A 16,055-nucleotide genomic window follows, 5' to 3' on the forward strand; every position below is an offset into this window, starting at 1 on the left:
TCATTTGCTTGTTTTCTGTAGTTTCCAAGGATTTGGGGCAGGTGGGGAAGACTAGAGCATGCTGTGTTGATTCAATAGTCTAATATTCAATTATACAGCCATAAAATATGAGATAATGCCATTTGCAGCAACATGGATGTACCTAGAGATTATTACACTAAGTGAAATAAGTCATAGACAAATGTCATATGATATAACTTATATGTGGAAGTTAAAAAAATGATACAAATGAACTTATTTACAAAACAGAAATAGACTCACAGCCATAGAAAACAAACTTACGGTTACCAAAGGGGAAAGGTGGGGAGGGATAAATTAGGAGTTTGGGATTAGCAGTTACAAAATACTATATATAGAGACTTCCCTGGCGGTCCAGTGGTTGAGACTTTGCCTGCCAGTGCAGGGAGTGTGGGTTCAATCCCTAGTCGGGGAGCTAAGATCCCACGTGCCTTGTGGCCAAAAAACCAAACCATAAAACAGAAACAATATTGTAACAAATTCAGTAAAGACTTTAAAAATGGTCCACATCAAAAAAATCTTTAAAAAAATACTATATATAGAATAGATAAACAATAAGGTCCTACTGTATAGCAGAGGGAACTATATTCAGTATCTTGTAATAACCTATAATGGAAAAGAATCTGGAAAAAGAAAAGGAAACAAAAGGATCTGAAAAAAGAATATATATATATATATATATATATGTATAACTGAATCACTTTGCTGTACACCTGAACCTAATACAACATTGTAAATCAACTACACTTCAAAAAAATAGTTTAATATTCATTACATGTGTGGAGCTTCTCTAACATGAATACTTTGGTGACAGCAAAAAAACAGATATTTTTTAAAGTTATCTGAATAGTTAAAAACATACAATGTTTTCATTTGGGATGAAAGACAAGTATACAAATTCCATATTCTAGTAATGTGTTTTTCTACAAAGCCCCCTCCCACCCAAAGACAGCCTCAGATGGGTGAGATATGGTAGTTGCTAACTAGATGTGTTTGTGAGGTTAAGCCAAAGTTCAGAAAGGCTCACATAAATTAACAGTGTATCTATTTAACTTTCTCTCTTGCTGAAGTAACAGATGTGTCTTTAGGAAAAAGAAAAGAAACTTTAAAATCCCACTTAAAATAAACCTATCAACATACAGCTTTATGATGTAAAAGGCAAACAGCTTTTGCATCCTTGTGATCTGAGATCAAATAATTTGACTCAAATGGAAAGAAAACAGGAATATTTGGAAAGTGGTTTCCAAAAAAGTCATAATGACACTGGCTTTTTTTCTTGTCATTCATATGAAATGTTTTGAAGCTATTATTAGAGAGGACTGCATATTCCTTTTTCTCTCTCATAATTCTTTTTTTTTTTTTTTTTTTTTTTTTTTTTTTTGCGGTACACGGGCCTCTCACTGCTGTGGCCTCTCCCGTTGCGGAGCACAGGCTCCGGACGTGCAGGCTCAGCAGCCGTGGCTCATGGGCCCAGCCGCTCCACGGCATGTGGGATCCTCCTGGACTGGGGCACGAATCCATGTCCCCTGCATCGGCAGGCAGACTCTCAACCACTGCGCCACCAGAGAAGCCCTCTCTCATAATTCTTATGGGAGAAAAATATAGTTAAACGAGATGAAAATATTATATCCATATTAATAATCTAATTTTTCTGTCTTAAAAGAAAGTGACCTCAAAGCTACAATCCAATCAATTTAATTGGTCACTCTTGAATAGAGTGGGGATTTACCACCTACATTTTATGTCTATTTTAGCATGTGAGCTTTTGATGATAAATTCTGTGGGTGGTGATGGCTGAGGGGAGGAATGAGACAAATATTCAGTAAATCTGGCTGATAAAACACAACAAGAATTTCACTACCAAGTTCCTAATCTGTGTTTCTTTGTCAGCTCGTACCCTAGGTAAAAATGCTTCATGTTAATTTGATTGTGACAGGATTTTTTCCCTGGAGCTTTGATTATAAATTATTATAACAGCTTTCTTTCTCAGATCAATAAAGCATCGTTTGAGAATGCGTGGATGCGGAGAGGGGGCACACACACACACATTCACATACAATGCTATGGATTAAAGCAGCATTTTACCATCATCCCCAAACAGAGAAAACACTAGATAGTCTCATTATCCTTTTATACCTTTTTAAATAATATAATGCCAATGTGGATGAATGGTTCACCAGATGAGAGCACAAATGAGGTAGTTCTGAGGGGGGCGGTGTGGTCTGATATCCTAGGGGAAAAGCTACAAATAAACCCAAGGTGTGGTTGCTAGAATAATTAAGCTGCTTTTAGAATTAAGGTGAATTAATTGTGTTCTAATTAGAGTGGCACAGGTGCTTTTGTCGAGCACATTATTCTACCTTATTGGAACAGAAATCTGCTGACAATGTCACAGCCTGAAAGTATTGGCCTCTTATCTGTGACCAAAACCTGATATATCTCAGTACTGAGAAGTGGCCAAAGAAACCACCTGAGTCACTGAGCGAATGGAATTTGCACTGATGTTCCTCTGTATCTGTGTTGAATTTAGCTCTTTTTTTAAGCATAAATACTTTTAGTTCATTTTGTTTGTTTTGGGAGATGAATATTTTGGTTTAGCCACAAATTCTCACATCAGTAGTGCTCTGAGATAGCAGAATGTCTGATCTGTTAATTGGAATATATTTTTTGCCAGCTATTTTTCTGGATTAGTACATTAATTTTCTAAAATGTGCTTGGTTTCTTCTAATATCAAATCTATTCCTTTCTAAGCTTAATTCATAAAGGTGTTTTTGTGTGTGTTTGTACTAAGTCTCCACTAATGTTAGTAGCAGAGAGCTGTATGGACCATTAATCCATCCAGTAAGCATTCTTTTGTTCTTTTATAGATGCTTTTTGATAATACAACAAGCTAAAACAAAGAAGAGGGCATTCTAGGAGAGGGAATATGTGGATATGAAGGCCATAGGTAAAAATAAATTGTATCTCTTCCCAAAAGAATAAGAGGACATTAGGACTTCGAGGAAAGAGATAACTTGGTAACTAGCTAGCCAGCTAGCTACATAAATAACAGGAAAGGGTTCACGCATGTATCAGAATGGTACCACTGGAGACTTGTGTTTCTCTCTCTGCTTTAGTGGGATGGAGACTGGGTATCTGGACAACACTGTGGCATCATTTGTGTTCCTAGAGGATGTAGGTCTCACTGAAGAAAATGACCTACAACTGCTGCATAGGTGGTATTAGCTTGGAGAGGTGAAGGAGTGGAGGTCACGAGTCTCTGGTGCTTCAAAATTTGGGACCCTCTCATAGGCAGTTAAGCTCCATCATCAGGAAAGGGATTTGAATTGGTCTTTTATATCAGGGGTCAGAAAGAAAGAACTGATATGGTGATGTAAAGCTGGTGATGGATCTTTTATCTCTAGAAGGTAGGTAAAGAAGACTTGGCATGCACTGTCAAAGTTCTAGACCCCATCAAAGCCCATGGGTCTCTGAGGGGAGTGGAATGAGCCCTATGTAGTACAAGGGCTACAAAGGAAAGCAGCCAGGTTCCTGGGGAGATCCTGGACACGAGAGAGAGGAACAATGGTTGCTGGTCCCTCAAGGAGACACCACAGCCACACTGGACATGGCACTTCAAGAGTGACAGGAACCTTGAAAGAGAAGGTTCTGTGGACTGAAGGGCTTGCGCATCACTGCTAGGCTTGGAAAGGTCAATAGTGCACCCTTGAGGGGGTGGGGTCCCTCAAAGTGTCAGTCTCCTTCAGAGGCTTCCCACAGCTGGACTTCCCTGAGGTGGGGAAGAGCAGGGCTGGGTCAGCTGCTGTAGAAATCTAGCTTTCAACAGTGAGAGACCTTGATGTGGCAGCAGAAGGTCAAGAAGCAGTAGCAGTGGCTTAGGCTGCTGGTCAGACTTCCCTTTTATTGGGTCCAAATGCAGCTTCTGGGCAATGCATAGGAAGTGGGGAACCCAAGAGGTCATCAATAGTGGCCTTCTCTCCCCTCTGACACTTAGAATCCCATCCAATTTTGATTGAATTTGTTGAGATCAGAGGGACGTGACTATCTCAAATGTTGTGTTCTGGGAAAGTTCCTCGTAGTTAAGCACTAAATTATTGCTATTTCATATCCATCATGAAATTACACTTTATGTTAATTTCATTCATCTTCATCATAGTCTTAGAAAACATACACTAAACAGCAGTAAGGACCTGCTGTTATGATTACAAGTGTATACTGCAAAAAAAAAAAAAAAAAAAAAAAAAAAAAAGCCAGGTGCAAACCAGAGAATTTCTAGAATTTCTTTCCAATTCATACTACCTTATGAATTTTGTTTCTCTGAACCTATTAATTTTTTTCAACTTGTTCTGAAATTTCTGAAAGTGCTACTCAATTAATAGGAAATATCTTAGGGTCACTGGACCCAGAAGAAGTCACATAGTTCAGAATGGCCAGAAAATACTACCACCAAACCATCCTCATTGTTTCAACCTCAACCCCATATTCTTTCTTTAAATATCTCTCAGGGACTTCCTTGGTGGTCCAGTGGTTAAGAATCCCCCTTCCAATGCAGGGGACGCAGGTTTGATCCCTGGTCAGGGAACTAAGATTCCCACATGCTGCAGGGCAACTAAGCCCACACGCCACAACTAGAGAGCCTGCACACTACAACTAGAGAGCCCATGTGTCACAACTACAGAGCCCATGGGCTTTGGAGCCCGCACACCACAACTAAGAGAAGCCCACACACCTCAACTAAGACTCGACACAGCCAAAAATTAAAAAATTTAAAAATATTTTAAAAAATCTCTCAAAGATTAAATTTTACCCCCTAAATCAATTTTTACAGATCACAGCCACACTCCACTGAAAATCAGGTAACAGCATCTGTAAATCTCAGATCCCAGGAAGACAACTGAAAGTCTCAATATAAAAGTAGTGGAAAGATTTTATATTCTATACGCATTGAAAAATAAAACACATTTTCCCAGTAAAAGCTGAAGAAACAAAGATGAGATATAAGTGATTCAACTGAAGTTAAAAGGTATTTGCAATCACAAAAATTAGTATGCATAAAAATAGTTGATTACTTAATAAAGAATGTTTAACATAAGTGTACCCCTTTTGGCTTGTCTATGATAAGGATCACCAGTGTTAAGTATACTTTTGCTATTTAACAATATGCATTTAAAATATTTCCAGTGGAATAAACGTAAGTGCTATACACAGCATGGGAGATAACAATTACTTACCCTGTAGGCTGGCTCTCAAATTCTTCTGACCACTGCTCTTGAATATCCTCTGTAGAAAGATCTACATCCCGGGTGGTGGCAAAATTGAACTCACTGCCTTCATTTCCATGGAAATAAATGGAGTTCCCATCTGACTGACAGCTATGCTGTAGATAAAAAGAGAGCATGGGGTGTCTGTTGAATTGGTTTTGTAGCTATATCTGTCTTACTCATGTATAATTAGAGTTTTTAGAAAACTCATTATGTTATTCCCTCTATGGTGGACTCCGAAATCAAAAGGAATTGTTACCTCTTTTTTTTTGGTCTTGTTTAATTCAATTACAGTTTCTCTCTAGCTTATTAAGTTATCACAAAAAAGGAGTCAAGAGGCCATTTGAGCTTTGCCACCTCAGCCTTCAGTATGAAACAAGAATATTTTAATTGGCATAATTTCCCATCTTTACCACAGTCCTTGTTGTGGGAATTAAGTGTGATAATGACTTGTCATATATTTTCAATACTGTGGTTACAGGCTAAATCACACTGACCTTTTCAATATTCCATATATTTCTGGCTTGCCATTCAAGCCTTTCACAATTTGTCTATAAATGGGATATGAGCCGAATAGCTTGCTAATCAAAACATGGAATACAGAAAAGGTCAAAGTAATCCCTGATATGATCATATATTCTCAGCCAGCTTTTGAGTAAAAGTGTCTGACAAGACCTAGGAAGTGCATGATGTCCCCAAGGAGGAGCTCATAAACAACAAACTTTGTTATTCTCCAAAAGAACACCAGGCTTACAAAGAATAAAGAAAAATAATTTTTTGTGATGCTTTTTTTATAACCTACATTTTTTCAGCTTAAAGTGAATAGTCAAAGGCAAGATCCAACTCTGGAGCTGAGTAAACTGAGTATTTAGTTTTAAAAAATATGATAAGTTTTTGCATTAATCATTTTTTGGTAATGTCACACATAGAGAAATGCTAAAAAATGAAAAGACCAAACATTCTTTTAAGTTTTATATACTCTTAAAATAGGAATGAAGAAAAACAACTGGACAGAGAATATCAGTTGGGCCCAGTGACTGTAAGTTCTGCAGGGCAGGGGTCATGTCCCTGTATTCCAGGTTTTAGCACAGTGCTTGGCATATGGTAGGAATTCAAAAATATTTGTTGAGTAATTCAATAAATGAATAAATGAATGATATGGTTATGCCTTTCAGGTAATTAACTAATCTGTTATGGAGAACTCATGATGTAGTAAGCGTTAAGGAAGGTACTGGAGGGAAGGGGTTTATAAGAGTATAATAATATCCAATCTTTGCTCTACAAAATTACAGTCTAGTTGATATTTATCAAAGGCAGCATATGGAAAGCTAATGAGTGGAGGAAAGTAGGAATCACTGTGTCCAGGGCTCTAGATGTGCAGGCTTCATGTATGAGCAGGTCTTCAATTGGCTTTAAAGGACTGAGAAAAATCCAAGTTGGATGACAAATATGAATAAATTACATAGGTGATAAGTAGGCATAATTTTGAGAATTAGACTGGAGCCTGACCGTAAAGGATCTTTAATGGTAATCTAAGAGATCTCTGCAATATGCCATCAGCAGTGATGGTCTAAAATAGAGCAGTGATGTGTGCAAAGAAATGTTTTATGACTATTAAACTAATTATGGCAGGTAAAATCAATGGGGAGGGATATCAGACTTCTATACTGAAAGAGTAAAAAAGTTTTCAGAAGCTTCCAGAAGTTCAAGAGAATTGGAGCATATGATCTTGGGGGAGTCATTTCACAGCACTAAGACGTAAGGCATACCCACTGGGCCTGCCATCAGCTTAGATAATACTGTAGTGTGTGGCAGGCTTCACCTGCCTGAGGCTCTTCTTCACACCACAATGAGTACAGATTATTCACGGATGTTAAATTGAGCTCATTATATATGATCCTTAACCCAGATACATTGATCAAAACTAGGATTCAGGGCTTCCCTGGTGGCGCAGTGGTTGGGGTCCGCCTGCCGGTGCAGGGGGTGCGGGTTCGTGCCCCGGTCCGGGAAGGTCCCGCGTGCCGCGTGAGCCGTGGCCGCTGGGCCTGCGCTTCCGGAGCCTGTGCTCCGCAATGGGAGGGGCCGCAGCAGTGAGAGGCCCGCGTACCGCAAAACAAACAAAACAAAACAAAACAAAAACTAGGATTCAGTTTATTTAGACAATAGATTTTAGAAGTTTCACTACAAAAAGAAAAGTTGTAACTACGTGAAGTGATGGATATGTTAACTAACATTATTGTGGCAATTATTCTGCATTAAATACATCTATCAAAAAACCCCCCAAAACAAAACAGTAAATAGAAACTGTCAAGCAATGACAAACCCAAGGATCCTCTACTACTATGCACTCTGTAAAGATAATGAATGCTAACTAGAATAACAAAGATTACTTTCCTAATAATAAATCCACCGAGCTCTAAATAGTGGTTTTCACAGTTATCTTCCCATTCTGGAATCCTGAACAACTATGGCCTATGTTTATTTAGAATTAACATAAGGACTCTGACACTGATGCAAATGACATTAGGTCACTGTCCAAGGAAAGGGCATATATGAAATATCCATACATGTGAAAACAGAATAATCTATATTACAATTTAAAAGGATATATTTGTGTAATGAAAAGAGTGACTTGCTTAACATAAAATCTTGGTCATTTCTGGCTAAACATCAATTTAATTATTTCCATTTTGATTCTGTTTACCTCAGAATTATTTGTTAATATTTTAAGACTGTGTTATACATAACTATGCTTTGCTACTCTTCCAAGATTTATATTATTAACATATTTGATGCATATTTTAATTTAGTTGAGATAGAAAATTTATGTAAAGAAACACATCATTATGAAACTGAATACCATACTGTTAAACTCACTTTACAAAATTAAAATGAGTTGGTGTTTTAGAAAAACTGAAGTTTTTTTTTTTAAGATTTATTTATTTATTTTTGGCTGCGTTGGGTCTTAGTTGCGGCACACAGGATCGTCGTTGTGGTGCGTGGGCTTCTCTCTAGTTGTGGCATGCAGTTTTTCCCTTCTCCAGTTGTGGCGCGCAGGCTCTAGGGCGTGTGGGCTCTGTAGTTTGCGGCACTTGGGCTCTCTAGTTGAGGCGTGTGGGCTCAGTAGTGTGGTGCATGGGTTTAGTTGCCCCGCGGCACGTGGGATCTTAGTTCCCCAACCACGGATCGAACCTGCGTCCCCTGCATTGGAAGGCAGATTCTTCACCACTGGACCACCAAGGAAGTCCCTTAAGTATATTTTAAAGGATCTTTTTGTTAGTTATTTGGCTGTTACCAAATACATTTGGTAGTTTAGTAGATCATTTGTAATTATACAACTATTAAAAACTGGCTATCAAAAATATATTTTTTATCTTTAATATTGTATCTATATGAAACGATGGATGTTCACTAAACACTGTGTTAATCATTTCATGTATGTTAGTCAAATCATTATGTTGTACACCTTAAAATTCTACGGTGTTGTATATCAATTATATTTCAATAAAACTGGAAGAAAAAAATTAGCTATCAATATACCTTTCTGTCATTATAACTGCTAGCGCCAGCGTATGAAATACAAGTAATATTTACCATAACAAGTATGAAGAAAACAACCTGAAAAAAATGAACACTCATTTTGAGTGTTAACCAATTTTCATAATTGCAAATCTAAAAACTAGTAGGATGTCTTTGCCAAGTTTCCATGAAGGACAGCATGGTATAGTTTTTTACATAGTTTATTTTTATAGGGAAGGAGCTGTTCTTCACCAATTGGCAGTAAAAGGACAATACTCGAAGTCTAAATTCAAACAAACAGGGCAGTGGTTTATAACAGTCTGTGCTGGACTTGCACTGAAACATCTTAACCCTGTCTGTCGAGTTTAGGGGAAGATTCATATTCCACTCTATTCTCTCTTCCCAAATGGGCCCAATGCCCTTTTGGGTGTGGAGGGGGAAAAGTATTGCTCTTGGAATGTTTTCTTCATCATAGTCTTAGTACATCAACACATTGCTAAAGAAAGTCTGTGACAGACCCAAAGCGAACAGCCACAGCTCAGCGTGAAGTGAATCAAATCCCCCTGTCTCTTAGCAGGATGGGGCTGCCAATTTCAGGGCAGCAGGGCCTGGAGATGCACTGAGTGCACACACTACAATGGACGGCTTGCTCTGTTCCCCACCATGCTAAGGAGATCAGGACATAATTTCTGCCTCAGCCATTATGAGTAGAACAGATGTTTTCAAGGTTTGGAGTAAGGGTAATATAAGCCAGCTGGGTACTATTGGGACTATAAAATAGGGGATAGTCTGTGCAAAACTGGTGAATTACTGAGCCATTTGAGCAGGAATGGGCCTACCAAGAAGTTGATTATGTATAATCCTTACATTTAGGAATCCTGGGAAAGATAGGGGGCCAGTCAGGGTTCTCCTTCTGAGGACTCCTGCATCAATTACAAGGCTAGTTAGAGTTTTACATTAATTCTACTTTAGAATTGGTCACAGGGGGCTCAGTGTCTTAGTATTGGACTGGTTTCCCAGATGCTCTCCAAACTAAGAATTTATGCCTGACTACATTCAGATTGAGATAGAGCCCCTGTGCCTCTGCTTGTTTGAGATTGCATCTCTGCCTCTGAATGGAAATCCACCACCTGTGTGGGTAGGGGTGCTTGAACTTTCCCCTAGAACCCAATTCAATTAATTTAGCACTTACATGAGCTGAGGTGATTAAGGTTAGAAAAAACCCCACAATACTGGAAACCAAAAACATTCTTGACAAAGAATGAAAACTCAGTTACTGTCCATCCTCAAGGAGTTTGGGGATTGGAATCAGAAGGCATGTTCCGATGCATTTTCTCTACTGAATGGCTCCATGGTTTTGCACAACTCATTTAACCCATCTAGGCCTGTTTCTTAGGCTGTGGAATGGGGCCAATAATATCTATTTCCTAGAGACGCTGTTAGAAGCACAAATTATATTTTATGTGGAAGTATTTTTTTGAAATCTCTAAGTGGTATAAAATAATTGTTATTTTATTTCTAAATATGCACTTTTCCACAAATTTCTAAATATGCACTATTATATTCCCTTTGCAATATATACCCTTGGCAGTAGGTTAGAGAGAAATAGAATATTTAAATCTATTTTAAATTGTTTCTCATTAGACTAGTCACTAAAATTCTTCAGATCAACTTAAAACCTTTAGTAAAATGTAAAAGAATATGTTGCACAATACAATATGGTAAAATACTACAAACATTCATTCATTTTCAGGGCATACTGAACCATCAATTAGAACTTTAAAAGTTCTCCAAACTTTGGCAGATCACCAAACATTTTCCTTAGGAAAACTTAATAATGCAAGATGTGTGCCGCCACTTTTCTTACAGATGAAATGTATATCTATGTATTTATGTTAAAGAGCCAAACAAAATGCGAACTGAAAGAATTTCAGAAAATTGCTCAGTGATTTTAATACCCAGCTGTTTTTGTTCAGCATCTATTCAAACTCATGTCATTTGCGAGACAATTAAAATCTAAACAACTTCGTAAGACAGTTAAATGTCTAACTCTGTGAGATACGTGAGCTTTAATATGACAAGAAGAATACTTTGGAATTCAGGGCTACTTTATTTTGAGTATGGTAAAAATATAGCAGGTTTTCTTGAGTAAATGATTACAAATAACATGTGACTTCCTGAGTCTTAGCTTTTTTTTTTTTAACTGTTGAATTGGAGACAGTTTTAATAACTGAAACGTCCAGCATAAATGAGGGTACAAGAAAAGAAGACTCTATTGGTTAGGATATAAATTGACAGGATTATTTTGGTTGAATAACTTCACAGTATCTATTTTAAAATTTTAGTGTTTAATGCAACCGTACCCAGAAATTCTACTTCTAGGTATCTGTGCTATAGACAAAAATAGCATGAGTGCTTGAAAATATATGTACAAGGCTGTTTACCACAGCATTTCTTGTTATAGAAAAAAAAGAGGACAAATTTCCATAAATAAGGAATACTTAAATGAATTACAGTAGAGCCACATGATGAATACTACACAAACATGAAAAAGAACAAAATTGATCTGGAAGGTGGATGAGCTGCTATCTTAAGTGGAAAACACAATTAACAGAACATATTATCATGTGAGTCTTAGCTTTTGACTGACTTATGGTGAGTATATATCAGGTAATTAAGAATTTATTTTTGGTAAAATAAAGGTATAAATTCTGCAGATGGCTCTATATATTTCTTTCTATCCCTAGCCTTCCTAATTACATTAATGATGATGTTAATTATCATTATTTTTACTTCATTATTTTAGCATTGACCAATGAGTTTTTAAAATCACTTAAATATCATCCTTATTTGTTTCCATCTGTCAATCAAAAATATTTTTCTACTTTGCTGTTAAATGGGTTTCCTTTACTTGAAAAGCAGAACACCCTGTAACTGACAAGAATTTGCCATTCAGAAAAGCATCAACAGGAAACATCAGTGAAAATTCCTCAGTATAACAAGTCTTTGGCCACAATTCAAGATAGCATTTTTCTAAGGCTGCTCCCTATACGCTGCTGGAAATGTTAATGATTTCACCTCTGTACTTGTAAAAGTACTTACAATTGCCTTCACCATAGTTTAATTAGGTTTTCATCAAAGATGAACACTGAGGCACCCCTTAATATTATCTCCCTGGGGTCTAATGGCCCTGATGATTCTTTCAGACATCTGTAGCCTTACAATTTAGTTTTGACCATATCCTTTTAGTTGGAATGAGTATATTGGGCATTTGGGCAATGCCAGCTTGCAGAGAGCTGGTGGCAGATGGAATGAAATCTGCCTGGTATGCCTTCCCCTCCACATGAGCAGAGAGCCATCCATTTCCTCCATTAAGGAGTTGTCACTCAGCCCACCCAGCTGGAAGACCATTTTTGATAGCCAAGCTGGCTGATGGCAGATAATTCAGATACAAAGCACACTTTAAAAGGAGCTAAAACATCATTTGTAGGAAAATTGAAAATGCACAGCTTCCACCACAGCCAATTTTTTAATGACTGTAATATTTTAAGTGATTATTTTTGCCACTTCAGATTGCTCCTTAGAGAGGAGAGGTTTTTAAATTAAAATCTAGGCAACGCATAACAGTTGAGATATGAGGAGCAGAGGAAAGAGAAATAAGATGAATAAAATTAATTAAAATGGCATTGTTGGCAGAGCCATAAATTAGCCCCTGGTTGGAAATAAAATATATTGGTATAGGAGTTTCTGGATTAAACTGGTATGTATGACTGAGTGACTAGAAATGGACTGATCTACACCCTACAAATCATTGTGTTTCCTAAGCCTTTCACCATGCTATAGCTATTATCATATAGAAATATATATATTTCCTACATCCTGGTTCAATGGTCTTTAATGGTACAGACTTTCATGCTTATAAAAAAAATAGGAAGAGAATGATTTCTCTCATGAGGCAAAATGAATTTCTGTCATTTTCCACACATTCAATTTCTAGGTAATTTAATGCCAGTTAAAAAACTGAAAACTTGGCTATAAACACAGTCCAGGTGCAGGAGGGCTGAAGTGCATTTTCTCTAGTCAACACAATAGATTCAACCACAGTGAGCAAATTTTAGGGAGCTTAAAAAGTGTTTCTTTCTTATTATTTTATGGATTCATTAAGCATTTGAATCACTTTGTACTACGATTCATAAAGATTCAATTCACGGTATATTTTGTAACAAGTGTGTAATTATTTGGCAATAGTTATGACAACTCTAAAATGGCAATAGTGACAGATTTGAATTGGAGTAATGAGAGAAAGAATAACAATGTAAAATTCCATAGGGCAGTTGTTAACCTTGTCTGTAGGGATCAACTTAACTTTCAGAGCATCTGAAGTTTTCAGACTGGCCTCCCAAATTAAGGCCAAGAATGCCAGGCGCAATGTGGGAGGCTGCAAGATACTGAGGAACAGAAGAGCTGGGGCTTTATAATACAATGTAGTTGGCTTTGAAAATCAAAGCTGTTTGATCTTGGAGAAGCCACTTAACCTCTCTGAGCCTCTATATTTTCATCTGTGAAATGGGGCAATTGTGAGGATTAGATGAGATAGTGTTAAGTAACATGCTTATTCTAAAGACTGATGAATCTTAGGAAATCAGTAAATGCTAATTCCCTTCCTTCTTTCGTCCCCTATCTTCATTCATTTATTTAAAAAACCTTACCTTAATGAGTGTCGCTATGCAAATAATTGGGCTATGTGCTGTGCTAAGTACAAAGATGATGGGTAATGTTACTATGTTTTGGATGTTCAGACAGAATAAAATAAATTTCACATTGAATAACGTATTAACTTAATTAGTGATTAAACGTGTCAGCTTCAGACCATAAACAAACAAGAAAAGGATGCATAGTCAAGGAGGCTCTGGGGATTTGTTTGGTTATTTTTAGTAGAATTTATCGAAATTATTTGTTTCTGTGTTACTGCCACTCTTGTCATGGTGATTTGGCTCAATTCCATGTTTCACTAATGCTATTCCACATTAATTACTGTACAAATAGGCTGCATTGGGGGGAAATTGTGAAAAGCACACTACTTACGTTTAACCCTTCATCCCCAAAGTACTCTTATTAGCTTAAAATATATTCTGGCTCATTCTACAATATCATGTAGCCACCTCTTGGGGGAAACATGACAATAAGAGCAATGCAATCCAAAGTGAAGAACATCCCAAGCAAAGGGAATTTACAGAGACAGCATGCAATTAACCAAGTTGGAATCTGGCCAGAAAATCATAGGTAACATTCCGATTCTTAATGGAAAAAGACGTGGGAACATGGTCTCGCCACAAGTCTTACTGAGCTCAGGTTTATCCTCATTAGAAAGCCGGTACTCAAATCCCTCAAGTTACAGACCAGATAGTTTCCAGTACAGCGATTTGCAAAGCACATTTCTGGAAAGCATATCTGATTTCCTCCTGTTTGTCCTTACATTCTAAAAAAGGAAAATCACTGAATGGATTTTTTAAACCTTTTTCTGGGGTGCCCAATTCATGGAAGACAAGTTAGGCATTATAGTAGGCAGATACTGTTCTGCCAGGGGATTATATTCCCAAAAAGCACATTTAAAAATAAATTCTGCTTTGAATGTGATCACCCCTTTCACCATTTGTCTTTGACTTTTTTCACTAGCCTTGACTTGTATTAAGACTACATTTTCACGCAAATAAATTTACATTTTTTTCATAATTTGGATATTATAACCTTTATTCTCCATTAATGATTCAACAGTTTGTGACAATAGTATTAGACAGGTGACAGCAGAATTCCAGAATGAAAGCTCCGATTTTTATTCAGGACTGGAGATCTGCCTAGTGTCCACTGGGACAAGGAATTTGGCAAATGCATAATGTACAAGAGCTATAAGAAAATTAATAGACTCTCTTGCTCTGACTTAATTCTTCTCCTTAATGGGTTGTTGAGTCACCTGATGGCTGTTGTCTTCATTAGGGCCTTTTGGTGTTTGTTCAACTAGGAAAATTGACACTATCATTGGATATTTATCAACAGTAAATGGAGGAGAGAGGAAGCAGTCTAAGTGAAAGTAGAAATACTTCTAAATTCTGTATACTTAGTTACTCCCAATCCTTGGCACACATCTGCAAAATTTAATAATTTACTTTTTAAGAAAATTTCTTTTAAATACATTTGAGCACAGCCTATTCTAAAGGACAAACCTTCACAACAGAATCTGTGACATTTAGTACTGATTTACTTCTCAACACAAGTTGACATAAAAGTGTAAAAGGAGTAATCTGGAATTCTTTGCTATCCATACAATGAACTAGGGTAATAAATAGAAAAAGATTAGCAGATACAGGCACAGAAATCAGAGTGGGAAGATTTCTTAAAAATAAAAAAATACGAGGAACAGCCCATATCTCCTAGTGATCTGCACTTAATCTGTGAGTCAACTCCAGAGTTGACAGAAGCCAGTGATTTATGCCTTTGCAAGCTGAGGGTAACCAGGCTAGCTGAGCAGATATGAACATTTATTAACAGTGAGTGAGCAAAGTGTGCTCTCTCTTTCTCTCTCTCTCTCTCACACACATGCAGATATCAAGGAGTTGTGGATGATTCCTGCTTTCAAAATACAAATTTTGGCTGCCACCAAAGATGGGAGTGAACAAACAAACAAAATGAAGCAGCTGCTTGACCAATATTTACATCCATGGCATATTGATCCATCTGGAAATTCTGCTTCATTGGGTACTATTAAAAGATGAAGAAAACAGAAAAAAACAAAAACCAAAAAATCTGCTCATAGCTCTGTCCAAATCATTTGTTCCTGGGTTCTCCTCTGAGTACTTTCCTGACCTTTGCAGCTCTTCTCTCTAAGAGTGAGTTACAGAAAGCAGGTAGCTGTAGCAGCTCCAGCCTGACCCTTTAAAATCCTACATTTAGTGTTTTTCTTTGAACTTGAAATTAAGGACATTTTCAGATTGCAGGATGTGTTTTTGAGGAGTTGGGAAGAGATGACTTTGATGGATTTGTCCAGATGTTTCAAGAATGACTAAGGACAATTAAGCACTAAGTACTCAGGGTCTTCACAGACATGCAATGTTCCCCTACCACAGATATAAAACTTGGAGGATAAGGCCTTCCTCATAGTGCTGGCACCTACAGATGATTCATGAAATGTCACCATTACTACTGCTGCTGCTGCTGCTACTACTTATAATTATGGTTATTATTATTTATTATCCAGTATCC

At 37.2% G+C, this 16,055-nt stretch overlaps 1 protein-coding gene across 1 annotated transcript in view; it reads right to left on the minus strand.

Moving 5' to 3' along the window:
* Positions 1-16,055, minus strand: part of RELN (reelin) — a gene marked incomplete at its 5' end in the record, with an annotated part of 523,328 nt that overhangs the window by 206,900 nt on the left and 300,373 nt on the right. Inside the window, one exon of the mRNA XM_082662360.1 lies at positions 5,250-5,395. Within this exon, the coding sequence (XP_082518486.1) occupies positions 5,250-5,395 (146 nt within the window). The remainder of the gene's footprint in view (positions 1-5,249; positions 5,396-16,055) is intronic.

Source organism: Grampus griseus (assembly GCF_964374135.1).
Source record: "Grampus griseus genome assembly, chromosome: 9".
NCBI classification, from domain to species: Eukaryota; Metazoa; Chordata; class Mammalia; order Artiodactyla; family Delphinidae; genus Grampus; species Grampus griseus.